Source organism: Hydra viridissima, unplaced genomic scaffold (assembly GCF_058129835.1).
Source record: "Hydra viridissima isolate aposymbiotic clone 2 unplaced genomic scaffold, HvirCarnegie_v1 scaffold_12, whole genome shotgun sequence".
Classification (NCBI taxonomy): Eukaryota; Metazoa; Cnidaria; class Hydrozoa; order Anthoathecata; family Hydridae; genus Hydra; species Hydra viridissima.
This window is the reverse complement of record NW_028324311.1, coordinates 11,814,243-11,829,310: the sequence shown is the minus strand read 5'-3', so window position 1 is coordinate 11,829,310 and position 15,068 is coordinate 11,814,243. Positions and strand designations below refer to the sequence as shown.

General features: G+C 33.3%; 2 protein-coding genes across 3 annotated transcripts; one reads left to right on the top strand and one right to left on the bottom strand.

Moving 5' to 3' along the window:
- Positions 1 to 1,993: 1,993 nt before the first annotated feature.
- Positions 1,994 to 3,620, top strand: LOC145185915 (uncharacterized). The gene has a single exon (XM_090069059.1). It carries the CDS (start codon positions 1,994 to 1,996, stop codon positions 3,617 to 3,619), a length of 1,626 nt encoding a protein of 541 aa, XP_089925185.1. The 3' UTR covers position 3,620.
- Positions 2,742 to 6,862, bottom strand: LOC149881295 (uncharacterized). Of its 2 annotated transcripts, XR_016445720.1 has the most exons (2): positions 4,842 to 6,862; positions 2,742 to 3,410 (listed from the first exon to the last, which is right to left on the bottom strand). XR_016445720.1 is itself a non-coding variant. In XM_090069058.1 (1 exon), exon 1 carries the CDS (start codon positions 6,739 to 6,741, stop codon positions 5,029 to 5,031), a length of 1,713 nt encoding a protein of 570 aa, XP_089925184.1. In that variant the 5' UTR covers positions 6,742 to 6,862; the 3' UTR covers positions 4,635 to 5,028. The 2 variants fall into 2 exon arrangements, 1 of the variants encoding a protein (XP_089925184.1); XM_090069058.1 differs by lacking the exon at positions 2,742 to 3,410 and having other exon boundaries at positions 4,635 to 6,862.
- Positions 6,863 to 15,068: the final 8,206 nt, after the last annotated feature.

The window sequence follows — 15,068 nt, the reverse complement described above, 5'->3', positions numbered from 1 at the left end:
GGATACGTCAAATCTTGTTGGAAATTCAGGATTCAATGTTAGACGAGACCACTTGTTTGCAGACACTACATCCGTTGGAGCTTTTTCGTTTAAAATTCCGTTGAAACACATTTTTGGATTTTGCGAAACCTATGACAAAGTTGTTTATGGGTTTAGACATACCATCACCTTTACAAAGAAAGAATGCGATGATGCAATTTATAGAGCGGAAAGTGTTAGTGCAGGAATGATCAACCTTAAAAAATTCAGACTTTATATGCCTCGCGTTGAATTAGATATTTCGAAAAAGACTGATTTCATGAATTTAATAGCTCAAAAAATTCCCATTCAAGTGGCTTATAAATCAAACAAATGTGAAAGACAGCTTATTCCAGCTGGTCAAACAGAATTTACCTGGTCGCTTGGAAGAGTTACTGACAAAAGCATTCCAAGATTTATCTTGTTCGGACTTCAGACAAACAGAAATTCCAGTCAAACAGTTAATCCATCACTATTCGACCATTGTGATGTTAGCAATTTTTACGTGACTGTTAACGGAATAAAGTATCCAAATTACAATTACGACTTGAATTTTGGAGAAAAGAGAGTGGTCATGGCTTATTCAGATGCGTTCTCTTTTGATGAAAAATATTACGGTACAAATGAACTTGTTTGTCAATCTGGGTTAAGCTTGCTTGAATATATAAAATTATATCCGTTGTTCTTTGTGGATATCAGCAAGCAAAAAGAAAGAGTGGCGTCGGAAACAGCTGAATTAGTGGTAAACCTTAAATTTCGAACTTCAACTATTGCAAATACCGTTATTTTTGCAGTGGTGATCTCTGACAAACTGCTTAAATTTGTTTCAGACGGAACCAACATGACTGCTGTTTATTAGTTTTTAATCTGAATAAAAATGGATAGCAAAACGTAAAAAGAATTGCGTGAATTAGGTAAAAGCCATGCGATAAAGGGTTACTCGGAAATGAAAAAGGATAAGCTTGTGAAAGCAATAAAAAACACAAGACCAGTCATTGGTGAACATTCTAAAGAATCATGATTTTTTGAATTGACTTAAAGAAAATCTTGGTATAATAAAATGAGATATACAACATCGTATTTGAAAAATTTGTTGGATGAAAACGGCGTTAGTAAAACAGCAGATGATTTAATAACGTTGATGATGCTTGCGGTTGAAAATAATTTGATCAGTAAAGATGAGATTTTAGAAAGAGCAAAAGAAAAAAAAGTAAAGCCTCCTCCAAAAGAAAAAAAACCTGTTGATCCAAAATGGGAATGGCTTAGTTTAGTTAAGAAAAAACCCATCACTGTGAGAATAACCAACATTGAAACGGGTGAGGTGACTGAATACAAGTCTCTTTACAAAGCGATGGCAGGGACTGGACGTGGATGGAGATATTTAGAGCGTCGAGATGGAAAGGTGGATGATGGAATCAAGATTGAATTTTTAAATTCTGAAAAGCTTGAAAAACGTAAAAAGCAGCAAAATTGATTTTTTAACTTTTAACATGTTAAAAAATTGACTTAAATAAAATTCTTGGCATAAATAAAAAGATGGAGAGGAAGTATGTGATTGAATTTGATACCATGGGTCGTGCGCATCTGTTTGATGAAGAAAAAGAAATTCATGCGGCTGGATGCGAATTTACTGCACATGACGAGTGGGGAAGAAAGTATACGATTAGATTTGATGAAATGGGTCAAGCACATGTATACGACTCAATAAGCGAAATTTTTGCCAATTATCTTGTTTCATAAGTTTTTAATTCTCCCGCGAAAAGAATTAAAAAACGGTAAAAACTTTTCGAAGAAGAAAATATGCTGAAAGTGTGCCAAGATTTAAAAAAATTGAATTCACCTATCCAACTTAAATTCTACCATTTTGCGCGGCGGGGACTGAACTCTAATTGTGTGGGTAAAAAGTCGAAAAAGCTTCCAAAATATCTGTATTTGAATTAGTATTTGTTTGTATTTACCCTTTGAACTCATCACGATGGGTAACAGAGGTAACTGTGCAGTAATAGGGTGTTCGAATAGCCATTATAAACTTTTTAAGTGGAAAAAACAAGAATGTAATGTTCATGAAGGTTTGAAAAAAGAACAATGTGGTTGTAATCGTCCTTTTAATCTTTACTGTTTTCCAAGTTCTTTAAGAAATTCTAGAAAAAGAGAAAAGTGGAAAATTTTGTTAAAAAGAGAAGGTAAAAATAAGAAAGAATGGAATCCATGCGACAGTGATCGTGTTTGTTCGATGCATTTTGTAGATGGAACACCTACGATTGCTAATCCAGATCCTACTTTAAATATGGGATATAATTCTACTAACATTAAGCCAAGAAAGAGTTTATATAAACGTTGCCCAAAATCGAACTTTTTAATTTTGAAAAGTATTAGCACAGAATGTAATGATATGAATAATAATACAAGTGAAGATAATACCAATGAGTTAAGTAATAATAATGATAATACAATTTATTTACCACCTCCAAGCTGTGAACATTCATATGCTAGTCAGTCATTGCTAAATGTGTGTGAAGGATGTAATTCTAAAACGTCTTTGATTGATTCACTCATTAAAAAAGTTAATTTCTTGAATATATCCTTGAAGCAACTAAACCAAAAACAAGTTAATCAAACTAAGAAATTAATGATTTTTTCATGCAACAAAGTTAAAACAGACAAAAAAATGAACTTTTATACAGGGATACCTACAATAGCTTTATTTAATGCTATCTTCTTACTTATTATACCATTTCTTCAAAAGCTTAGTTACTGGCGAGGACCAAAACATGTTCAGAATACTAGCAAATTAAAGCGCAGATTTCAGTCAACTAAATATAGAAAACTTTCTCATCGTGACGAATTTTTTTTAACAATTGTGCGACTTCGTCTTGGTATTCTTAATGAAGACATTGCAGAACGATTTGGAATTTCTCCTACAACTTCTTCTAACATATTTACCACATGGATTAAACTTATCAGCAGTGTGTTAGGTAGTGCTCTTATTGTATGGCTTCCACGTGAAACCATCAGGGAAAATTTGCCTAGTGTATTTAAGAATGCAGGATATTACAAGTGTCGTGTGATTATTGATTGTGCTGAAGTTTTTATTGAACGACCCAAGTCTCTTTTAGCACAAGCCTCAACTTGGTCTGATTATAAACAACACAATACATTTAAGTTTCTTGTTGGAATTTCGCCTAGTGGTTTTATTACTTTTTTATCTGATTGTTATGGTGGAAGATGTTCAGACAGTTTTGTTACAAAAGACAGTGGCTTTTATGACTTGTTAGAGCGTGACGATGAAGTCATGGCAGATCGTGGATTTCAAATTCAGGAAGAACTTTTGTTAAAATTTTGTACTTTGATAATTCCTCCAGGTGCTCGTCTCAAAAGTCAAATGATTGCATCTGAATGTAAAAAAACTAAAAAAATAGCAAACTTAAGAATACACGTTGAACGAGTCATTAATAGAATGAAAACTTATAGAATTTTAAAGAATGTTTTTCCACTAACAATGTTGCGTCATGTTGATGATATTGTGAGGGTTTGTGCTGTACTCTGTAACTTGAAACCTGTATTAGTCGATAATTCAAGAGATAGAAATATAAAACCTTAAAGTTGTTAAATAATTAAGTTAATTTGTTAATTAATTAAGTAATTTGCGTACGTGGGGGGTAGATGGGTGATGTTCAACAAGTGTATGTACGCAAACTCAAAAAATCGAGGTGTTCACTTGCCAATTAGTAAAAGGTGATTGCCGCCTACGTTCATGGCCTGCTAAGGCTATAAAAGTTGAACAGCACAAAAAAATAGTGATCACGTTTGCGAGCGTGAATGGAAAAACAGCACAAAATGAATTCTAGATAAATTAATGTTAACTTATTTCTAGAAATAAAACTTACTAATCTTTCAAGTTTTAATATTAAAACCATGTGGGGGGAGGGGAGGGTGTATGAAAATGTCATTAAAACGTCAAATAAAGTTACTTTTCAAAAAACTACGATGATTGAAGCCTGGGAACAAAAAAGACCTAAAAAGTTGGCCTCCCTGGCCTAAACTTAAGAGCCACAAGTTTCGCTTCCCTTACCTTTTCTAATCCATCACATTTAATTATATCAGCACTAATAATTAGGCACATAACGAACTAAGAAAAAGTTACTTCACGTTGAATTATTTTCCTAACGATATATCATACTTACGAGTCCAAAGGAGAAATATTTTTTTTATTATCTCTTAATTTCCACTTTAAACAGTTATAACTCACGAACCATAGAACCCCGTATCGTGAAATATTTTAGTGAAGGGAGGGGGAGGAGGATCATTTTTCAAAAAAGAGGCACTTTATAGTAGCAAATAAGTATATTGCTTGATCTTTATAACAAAATTTAGACGATACAGAGGACAAATGGTAGAAGGAGAGGGCGATTGCTACAAAAGGGGGCGTTAATTGCCCCGTATGTTCGTTCTCGAAATGCCGCTACTGATATTCCCGGGATTTTGATAATATAAAAAAAAGGAACATCCATATAATTTTGACATAGTTGTCACTTTTATAGTTGGGGGGGGGGCTGAAACACAAATTAAGGGAGCTTAGGCATTCAGAATCAGAATTTGAATAGAAAAAGCAGAAATTTCTAGAAATGCAGCCATATTTATTTTTCCTTATCAAATAAAAAACAAGCTATATAAACTGCCATATATTGTCACAGTGGAAATCTTATTAAGCCTGTACTAAATGCTACCGAGGAAGTCGAAGAACTTAATGATAAATATCAAAAAATATTTTAACTAACAATGTTAAATGCACTAATCAGTTACTTTATCAGATGGTTGGTTACCTGAAAAGGACAGTATTAAACAATGGCCAATGTTTTTCCCAACCATTCTCGCTTTCACACATTCACAACATATTAATGACACAAGCCAAAGTGTCACCAGTCAAAGTGTGGTTGATTATAAGTTGAATACCAATTGTAGGCAGTTTGCATAACAAGTTTAATCCAGTTTCCAATTATTCAACAAAGCTTAGTGTTGAATAAAAATTGTGCTCAAATAATGTTTATAGTAATAGTCTATAAAATCACACTTGAGTTCTTCCCATTTGTTATTGTCAAACTTTATATGTTCAATAAAATTTCCATGAGGTGTCCACACCATAAAATATGAGTGATGGTGCCTTGTAACAGCCATTTGTACAAGGCATTGCATATAATATGCATGATTTTTATTTAAAGAAACACCAACATCATTTTTAATCAAATATGGAAGTTTTATGCTTGGATCAAGTGGGGACAAGTAATTTATAGAAAATGGGCATTTAACTTCAAGACATGCAGGTGGACAACACAAACAAGTAACGATACAATCAGGACTACCACCAATGAAGGGAACATCTCTATCTAAAAATAGCCCACAATCATGCATTGCTACACCTTTATGATTGATTTTTAAAATTTCATAAAAACAATTAACAGCATTTTGTTCCATTTCCCTGCCATACTTTATTGCAGGTATGTTTGAATTAACAAACGACATGCCAGATATACGTTGATTTAACTCCCACATATCAGCATCAATTTTATTTAACTTGTTCATTTTTGTCCAAACATTATAACTTTTTGAAGCTGTTATAACACCTTTTCTATATTCATACCAGTATTTGTTTTTATTTTGTCCTTTGGTCAACTGCTCAATTTCTTCAATATTTTTAAGCGTCATATGAAGTGTTATATTTTTTTCAAATGATAATATATCTTTTGACATAACCAGTATATCATTAACACTCATTAGATTTGATTGGCAAGTACTAATGTCGTTTACGACTTCTAAACTAAAGTCAATATCTGGTTTTGAGACAGCATTAAAAATGATGGAATTAGGCGCTATTTCTTTTAATGCTTTTGCAACATCCTGAAGATTAAGTTTAGTAGAATAATTAGAAATTGGATTAAATTTCTTATACAAACTGTCTACAAATGGTCTTTTTTTTTTTAAATCTTGAGAAAAATTTTCTCTGCTAAAATCTAGATTTTTAATTTTAACAGGTAAAACATCTTTTCGATTTGGAAGCCATTGATTTGAAACCATTGTGCAAGCCGGATTTGTTAAGCCCATTCTTACAGCAGCTTCAATTCTAAACATTGCTGCAGCAACATGGTTACATGTTTGGCTCATTCCTGCCATACATGTACAGTGACAAGATCGGATTTTAGCATTTTCTTTTTCTATGATCAACCACAGTTTATGGCTTGTGTCATTAATACGTTGTGAATGTCTGCATTCGCCTTTTATTGCACAAAATGGACTTTCCTCACTTATACAGTGATAAGAGAGTTTTTGAAGCCAGCCTGTTTTATAAAAACTAAAAGCTTTTGAATTTTTATAATCATTTAAGTCATTGCTGCCTAATTCAGATGGGTTAAACATCAAATAGTTAAAAATATCTGGATACAAAACCATTGGCCATTGTTTAATACTGTCCTCTTCAGGTAACCAACCATCTAATAAGATAAACGGATCACTGCATTTAACATTGTTAATTAAAAGTTTTTTTTGATATTCATCTTTAAGTTCTTCGACTGCCTCGGTAGCAGTAAGTACAGGCTCAATAAAGTTTTCCATTGCAGAAAATACACGAGCAACTAATTCCCTCTTCGTTCCAGAAACACGCAAATTTCGAAGTCTTAAATACTGCTTTAACTCATAAACTTTCATTTTATTAATTAAATCGAAATCCATTATGAGTTTATCTTAGGATAAATAATCTTAACAAAAGAAAAGCTCAATGTTTACTTAAAAATCCTTTGTACGTAAAAGTTTATTTTTATTTTACCCACACAATTTGGATCCAGATCCTCAATATTTCTACGCGTTTTTTACGATCGGATTGGTGTATTGACTTAAAGAAAATCACGGCAGATATAAAATGAGTATCTATTCTTCAAAACCAGAATTAATTGCTAAAGAGCGAAAACTTGAATGCATCAAAAAAAATTTTCTTTCCATTAATAAAATGGGTGATAAAACTGATGCTAAAAAGCAAAAAGCAAAAACTAACGCCAAAGAGCGAAAAATTGAAAGTGGTATAAAGAAAAATCTTTCCGTAATAAAAATGGAAAACAAAACGTTGAAAGATCGAAAAGTATCAATGGCATCATTAAGAAGAGATGCTAAAGAAAGAGCTATAAAAGACTATACCAGAATGACTATGGAAGAGCTTGTTGAAGCTATAAGAACAACAAGACCTGTCATTGACCAAAAGCCTGTTAATGATCGAAAAGATCGAAACTATTCTAAAATGGATGTAGAAGAATTAAAAGAAATTGCTAAAGGGCAAAAAATAAGAGGATACTCTAAAATGAGAAAGGGAGAACTTATAATGGCTTTGCAGCCTCCTAGAGTTGTCTCTGCTCCTGCTACTTTTCGTAGACGAACGACTGAGGCAAGACCGTTGCCTGTTAATGCTACTGTAAAGCCTGCAAAAGTAAGGTTTGTTGTTAGTCCTAAAAAGCCTGTGCCAGCTCCTCGTCCTGCGGTTCAAAGACCTGTTCCAGCTCCAAGACCAAGGTCTAGCGACTTGATTTCATTCGAGCCTTCTACTCTCTTGCAAAATCAGGTAACAAGAGATGAACCCTCTATTCTTAACACACCGGTTGTTGATTCAACAAACGTTATTACACCTATACCTGTTCCAGCACCAAGACCTGGTTTATTTTCAACTCTGACGAGAGTTACAAAAAGTGTAGCATCCTATGTTAAAACTAAGTTTAACGATGTTAAAGAATGGATAGAACCCTACGTTCCTGAAGTAGTCAAGAAGAATGTGAGCGAATCGATAAAAAGATACAGTCTATCAAATCTCTTGTATCAAAAACAGTGTACAAACAGCCCTTGCCAAAGCCAATTATAGTAAAGTTTAAAATGACTGAACATTCAGCGGAGAGTTCTGTGAGGCAATTTTCTTATAGACCTTCTTCTCGATATCAAGACATTGCATCCTTTTTTAATTTGGTGAGAGAGTCTGCCATTCAAACCATGGAAGAGGAAAGAAACACCAGAGTAAGAATTATTTTAACGTGCAAAATGAAATCTGTAAGCATGATGACTGGTGCAGAAGTGACTCGGGAAGCGAGCTTTTCATCAAGATCAGAGATTGTTCTAGCAACTACAAATGTAAGAGAGCTCATGGGTGAGATGGAAGATAAAGTATTGGAAAGTAGTGTTAAATACAATGCTTTAGGATCTAATTCTACCCTGTCTAAGATTTTAAGGATGGATATTAACTTTACTGATTACGAGCCTATCAGCGGTTCCTCCTATATTAAGCTGTCTAAAGAGCTGAAAGACAAAAAGGCTATCATCAACATGGAAAACAAGGACGATCAATGCTTTAAATGGTCAGTCACTAGAGCGTTGAATTTAAAAAATACGCATAACGAAAGAATTGACAATGATCTTATTTTAAAATCAGAAGAGCTGAATTGGGATGGAATGGAGTTTCCTGTCAAGATCGCTCAAATTAAAAAGTTTGAGAAAAATAATCCAACTATTAGCATTAACGTCTTTGGGTATGAAAATGAAAAACTTTATCCTTTGCAAATATCTAAATTTACAGATCGAAAGCACTGTGTTGATTTGCTGTTTATTTCAAACGAAGACACTGACCATTATTGTGTGATTAAAAGTATGAGTCGGTTATTGTCAACACAAACATCAAAAGGTAAAAGAAAACAACATTATTGCAGAAATTGCTTGCAAGGCTATGAGCAGGAAGAAAAGCTTCAACAGCATCAACCTTATTGTTATGATAACACCTCAGTAAGAATCGAACTTCCTAAAGAAGGGACGACTGTTCAGTTTAAAAACTATCAAAAGGGTATGAAAGTTCCATACGTTGTCTATGCTGACTTTGAAAGTTTTATCAAACCCATCGAGGACAACACTGAATATAATAATAAAGAGTCGTACACCAAACAATACCAAAAGCACGTTCCAAGCTCCTTCTGCTATTATATCAAATGCTTTGACGATAATCTTTACAAAGAAAAACCAGTCATGTACACAGCTGAAAGCGAAGAGGATGACGTAGCTCAAAAGTTTATAACCATGCTTGAATCAGATCTTATAAAGATTCTTGACAAGATTGATATAGTAAAAAAGAAAGTGAAAACGGATGAGGATGAGAAAGATTATGAATCTGCAACCCTATGCCATATTTGCAATAAAGACCTTAACGATGATAAAGTGTGGGATCATTGTCATTTGACTGGAAAGTATCGTGGAGCTGCTCATAAGAAATGCAACTTGAATTATAAACTTCCAAAATTCATACCCATCATTTTACATAATTTGTCTGGTTACGATAGTCATTTGTTCATCAAGAAATTAGGTGGAAAGCTCAATTGCATACCCAACAATGAAGAAAAATATATCAGCTTCTCAAAAAGCATCAAAGTGAGAGAATTTACTGATAAGAAGGGCAAACTAAAGGAAGTATGGAAAGAGCTAAGGTTTATTGACAGCTATAGATTCATGGCTGGTAGTTTAGACAGTTTGGCTAAAAATCTAAACAACGATCAATGCAAAAACGTTGCTCAATATTACTCTGGAGAGAAGTTTGATTTATTAAGAAAAAAAGGTATTTACCCTTATGATTGGGTGGACTCGATTGAAAAGTTCTCCGAAACGCAATTGCCTCCTATTGAAGCATTCTATTCCAAACTGAATGATGAGGAAATAAGCTGTGAAGACTACGCGCATGCACAAAACGTTTGGAATATATTCGGATGTAAAACGTTTAAAGATTACCAAGAACTGTACAACATGTCTGACGTCTTGATACTTGCCGATATCTTTGAAAATTTCAGAGACACTTGCATGGAATATTACAGTCTCGACCCTGCTTGGTATTACACCTCACCTGGTTTGGCTTGGGATGCCATGTTGAAACTAACTGGAATTCATTTAGAGCTTCTGTCTGATATTGATATGCTTCTCATGGTTCAAAGAGGGATACGTGGTGGAATTTGCATGATCAGCAAACGACATGGAACTGCTAACAACAAATACATGAGTGATTATGATCCTTCACAACCTTCGAAATTCATTCAGTACTTAGACGCTAATAATTTATATGGATGGGCTATGTGTAAACCTCTTCCTGTTAGAGGATTCAGATGGATGACTGAAGAGGAACTTTTAAATTGGAAATCCATGCCTTGTATTCTCGAAGTCGACTTGGATTATCCTAAAGAGCTTCACGATTTACACAACGACTATCCTTTAGCTCCTGAAAGACTAACCTTTGGAAAAGTGGACAAGCTTGTTCCTAATTTAAACAACAAGGAAAAATATACTATTCACAATGAAAGCCTAAAACTATATGAACGACTTGGATTGATCGTTACCAAAATTCATCGTGGTATCACCTTTGAAGAAGAACCTTTCATGAAACAATACATCGATCTCAACACCGCATTAAGAGCAAAAGCTAAAAACGAGTTTGAAAAAGAATTCTTCAAGCTTATGAACAACTCTGTCTTTGGAAAAACCATGGAGAATATTCTAAAACATGTTGATATTAAACTTGTCACCACAAGAAAAGAAGTCTTAAAATTGTCAAGAAAGCCTAATTATGATAGAAATACCATTTTTGATGAAAACCTTGCAGCGGTTCACATGAAAAGAACAAAACTCTTTTACAACAAGCCTGTTTACTTGGGACTGTGTGTTCTAGACATAAGCAAAATTCTCATGTTTGAGCATCATTACGACTACATGAAACCTAAATACGGGGATAAGCTGAAATTACTCATGACTGATACTGACTCACTCTTTTACGAAATCGAAACGGATGATTTTTATCAAGACATTGCCAACGATATTGAAGCTAAATTTGACACGAGCGAATTCGCGAAAGATCATCCTGCCGTTCAAAACTTTGGATTTGATATTGGGTTTAAAAATAAAAAGGTTATAGGCAAGTTCAAGGATGAAGCTGCTGGTAAACAAATTAAAGAGTTTGTTGGACTTCGTCCTAAGCTATACTCCTATAAGCTCTTTAATGAAAAAGAAGAGAAAAGATGCAAAGGGGTTAAAAAGAAAGTTGTTGATAAACACATCACTCATCAAGATTATAAAGACTGCTTAATGAATAAGATGGAAAAGCTTGCAACCATGAACGTTATACGATCACATGACCATGACATTTACACCGAAGAAATCAACAAAGTGGCTCTCAGCGCTAACGACGACAAAAGAGTCATTTTGGAAGACGGTATTCATACCCTAGCCATTGGACACTACAAATTAAAACCGTGCTTTACATTTATGGACTATGATAAACTCTTTGGTCTAGAATAAATTACGAAAAAGATACAGTTTTATACTTCTTTGCAGGTTCCGGCATGATATTAACAATGAGATAAAAATATAATAACATCTTGAATTCATTAACTATGTCTTGAAAACTGGCAATGCGCCACTGTCAATGCATATAAAAAAATGTCAATGTCCCAGAATCCGCATATTGTAGTAGTTACATGTTTTAAAAACTGGGCGAAAAGATGAACTCCTCCTATGTATTTTTGAAAAACCTCTCGAACTTTTTTCTATTTTGGCGCCACAAGTTTTGATGAAAGACTATGAAAATGCGGTCAAAAACTCTATCTAAGCTGTTTTTCCTAACATTACAGTAACCGGTTACAGATTTCGTTAAGTCCAAATGATTCCCAAAAGATTAAGGCTATTGGTCTGCAGGTGGAATAGATCAATAATCCAATTTTGAGAAATTGGTCTCGTAAGTTTATTTTAACATGCCTACTGCCAGCTGATGCTAACCATCAAAACAATATTATTTGGTAAAGTAAAAATGAAAAAATTTATTCAGTATTATGAAAGATATTGGATGCTCCGAACATATCCTTAGATGTTTTCTGTGCTTGGATTTCATCATTGTACTAATATTGTGTCTGAACCATTACACTCAAACAATCGTTCTATGACAGTACACCTGGGTTTTTGCGTTTCTTGAACGAGCTTCAACGATATGTAAGTCTTTAATGGTACTTTTGTGTTCTGATTGAAAAAACAGTAGTTGAGATCCTATTTTGTTTGGTTTTAAAAAAGGAGGTTTATACTTTGCATGCTGATTACCTAAAGGAACCCGCATAAGTTTTTGATGCATCATGTTTATAGCAAGGAACAAATTTTTTATAAGCTAGTAAATAGTGCAGTTGAGCTGCCATGTGGTCAGCCCACATACCATATTGTTACACCTACGAACTGTAGCATCTTTGAATGGTTTGGCTTTTCTAAGTAAGAATATTCAATCATTAAAATATAAAAGTTTAATATGCATATGCAAAAAATAGAGTTTAAAACAAGTTTATAATTTACAAATAAGTTTCGAGAGGCTTACTTTTTGTAAGTCTCTCGAAACTTATTTATAACTATAATCATGTTAAAACGTCATCATGTATCATGTCACTGAAGTGTAAACAGCATATTTTTGTGTTCTGACTATGTCAACCTTTGTACTAACAAAAGATTTACGGCATGGGGTGTTTTTACTTAAAGAAAGATGCAGCTGATACAACTGCTTTGTAAAGTTTATGAGGAACAAACTCTACCAATAAAAGCAGGTGAGAACTGGTTTGGTGTTTTGAGAGTAGCTATTTTGGTACCAGGATAACGCTCGGCCACATGTTGTAAAAATTGTCCAAGACACTTTGGAAGCGCTTCAATTGGATGAGCTACACCACCCCTTATCTACCAGATATTGCTCCTTCCGACAACCATTTGCTTAGGTTGGTGACTCCAAGCCTAGCCGAGCATCCCTCCACCTCTAAGAATGAAGCCAAAAATTTGATCGATTCTTGAATCGCCTCAAATTTTTTCAACGCGGAATCTGTATGCTGCCTAAAAGATGGGAAAAAGTCGTAGCTAACGATAGACAATACTTTGAGTAAAATACATTGTACTAATTTTTTCTGAATAAAGGTTTAAAGTTACAAAAAAAAAACCCTTAAAATGATTATACTCCCAATATTAATTATTATTACGTCATCTATCCAACGCAAGTTGAGTTGCACCAGATCCAAAATAGTTCCCAGCCTAGAAGGGAACTGCGTCAAGATCGCCAAATGCTGCATTAGCGTCTCCTTGGGTATGAAGTAAAGCTGGCAATTGGAAAATGGACTGCAACCAAGTTTCTTGAAGCTGTATTATTCTTCTACAACGGTATGTATATGCAAAGTGATCAATAAGTGCATGAATTTATTTACAGGTTTAATATATATGTTTAATATTAGTTAAATAACAAAAAATAATTTGACAAAATTAATTTTTTGAACAGTAAAACAAGAAAAGTAAATTTTATACAGTATTGGTACCAGAAGGGCTTGTTGCTGTTGTTAAAAGGTTGTGGCATCTCCTGCTGACGCCCAGTCAAAAGTTACTTCTGCTTATTTCCAACAATTATTTTCTACCAACTATGCCCTACCAAAGTCTATTAGGTGAAGAGCACTGATCTCTATAATAACTGGATAGCGCAACTCAAATATCAAAATTGACGCCAAAATCGCCATATTGGAAAGCCCCAGAACAATGAAATTTGATATGTGCGATAAAGCGATAAAGCGATAAGCCGAAAAACAGAACTTAAAGCTTACGGGATTAAAATTTTTGGGGCTTTCCAATATGGCGATTTTGGCGTCAAAAAATATAAAGTTTTGCTCGGAGTTGCGCTATCCAGCTATTATAGAGATCAGTGGTGAAGAGGCATTGGACAGAGGGATATCTTGCAAAATGCAAATTATAAGAAGGATTTTTACTCAAGATGTTCTGATGCCAATCAAAGTAGTGCAAGAGACCACTGTGCTGTTTGCTGAGGAGCAGCCAGGGGCGTGCAGAACGTGAGTCACCCGAGCAAATTGCTCGGGGCCACGGACCCTATGGGTTTCCAACAGCGGCATTAACATTCCAGGTTTTTTTTTCCTTTTCTTTTTCCCCATCAAGAGCTTTAACTTACATAAAAAATAAAAATAGCTCATTAAGTTTAATGAAAATTGCCTCAAAAATTAGCTTGAGATCTAATAATTTTTTTAAAAATAAATTTAGCGTTGCGTAATTTATAGAAGATCCCTGCGGAAGTACTTTTGTTTAAATCTTAACTACATGCTTATCTTGAATTTAGCGGGAAAAGTTATCATGTGTTCAAATCTTATTTTAAAAATGGCGTATTTGGATTAATTTTTTTACAGGCGATTTACTTGATTGTACAATTTAATTTATAGATTAATAAAAATAAATTTAATTTTTTTATTTTATTTTATCTAATTATATTATATTTAACTTAACTAATATAAATTTAATTAGTTTTTGCGATTAATTATATATATAAATTTTGTATTAATTATTTAATCGTGTATATATATATATATATATATATATATATATATATATATATATATATATATATATATATATATATATATATATATATATTAGGGATCGCCGGTTACAGTATACGGTATAGTAACTTTACGGTATACTTTACGGTATACTTGGTATACTAAAATTTAGTATACAGATTAGTATACCTGTTTACTTTTATTTGTGAAATATTTTTGGACTGGCTTTAAAATTATATTTTCTTAATGAATTAAATTACTGCATCATGTCTATTATTTGACTAAACATGATTAAAGTGTTTTTTTTTATTCAATTTTTGTTTCTTAGATTTATTTAATAAAAACTTTAATTTGTTTAGTTGTTATATTTTTATACCAGGCTGTTTGTGCTGCTCTTCACCCTTTTAAGATTTAAGATTGTTTATTCTACAGATTTCTCTAATCTGAAATAAATAGTAATAATAGTAATCGAAAAAAAAAAAAGTAAAAAGTTTTGTTTACGTTAAACTTTACAGTATACTTTACGGTATACTGTACGGTATACTTTACGGTAGACTGTACACTAAATCTTTAGTATACCGTATACTGGCGATCCCTAATATATATATATATATATATATATATATATATATATATATATATATATATATATAT

Bases quoted from the DNA above. Each gene is read 5' to 3' on its own strand.
- LOC149881295 (XM_090069058.1), bottom strand. From the start codon at position 6,741: ATGGATTTCGATTTAATTAATAAAATGAAAGTTTATGAGTTAAAGCAG.
- LOC145185915 (XM_090069059.1), top strand. From the start codon at position 1,994: ATGGGTAACAGAGGTAACTGTGCAGTAATAGGGTGTTCGAATAGCCAT.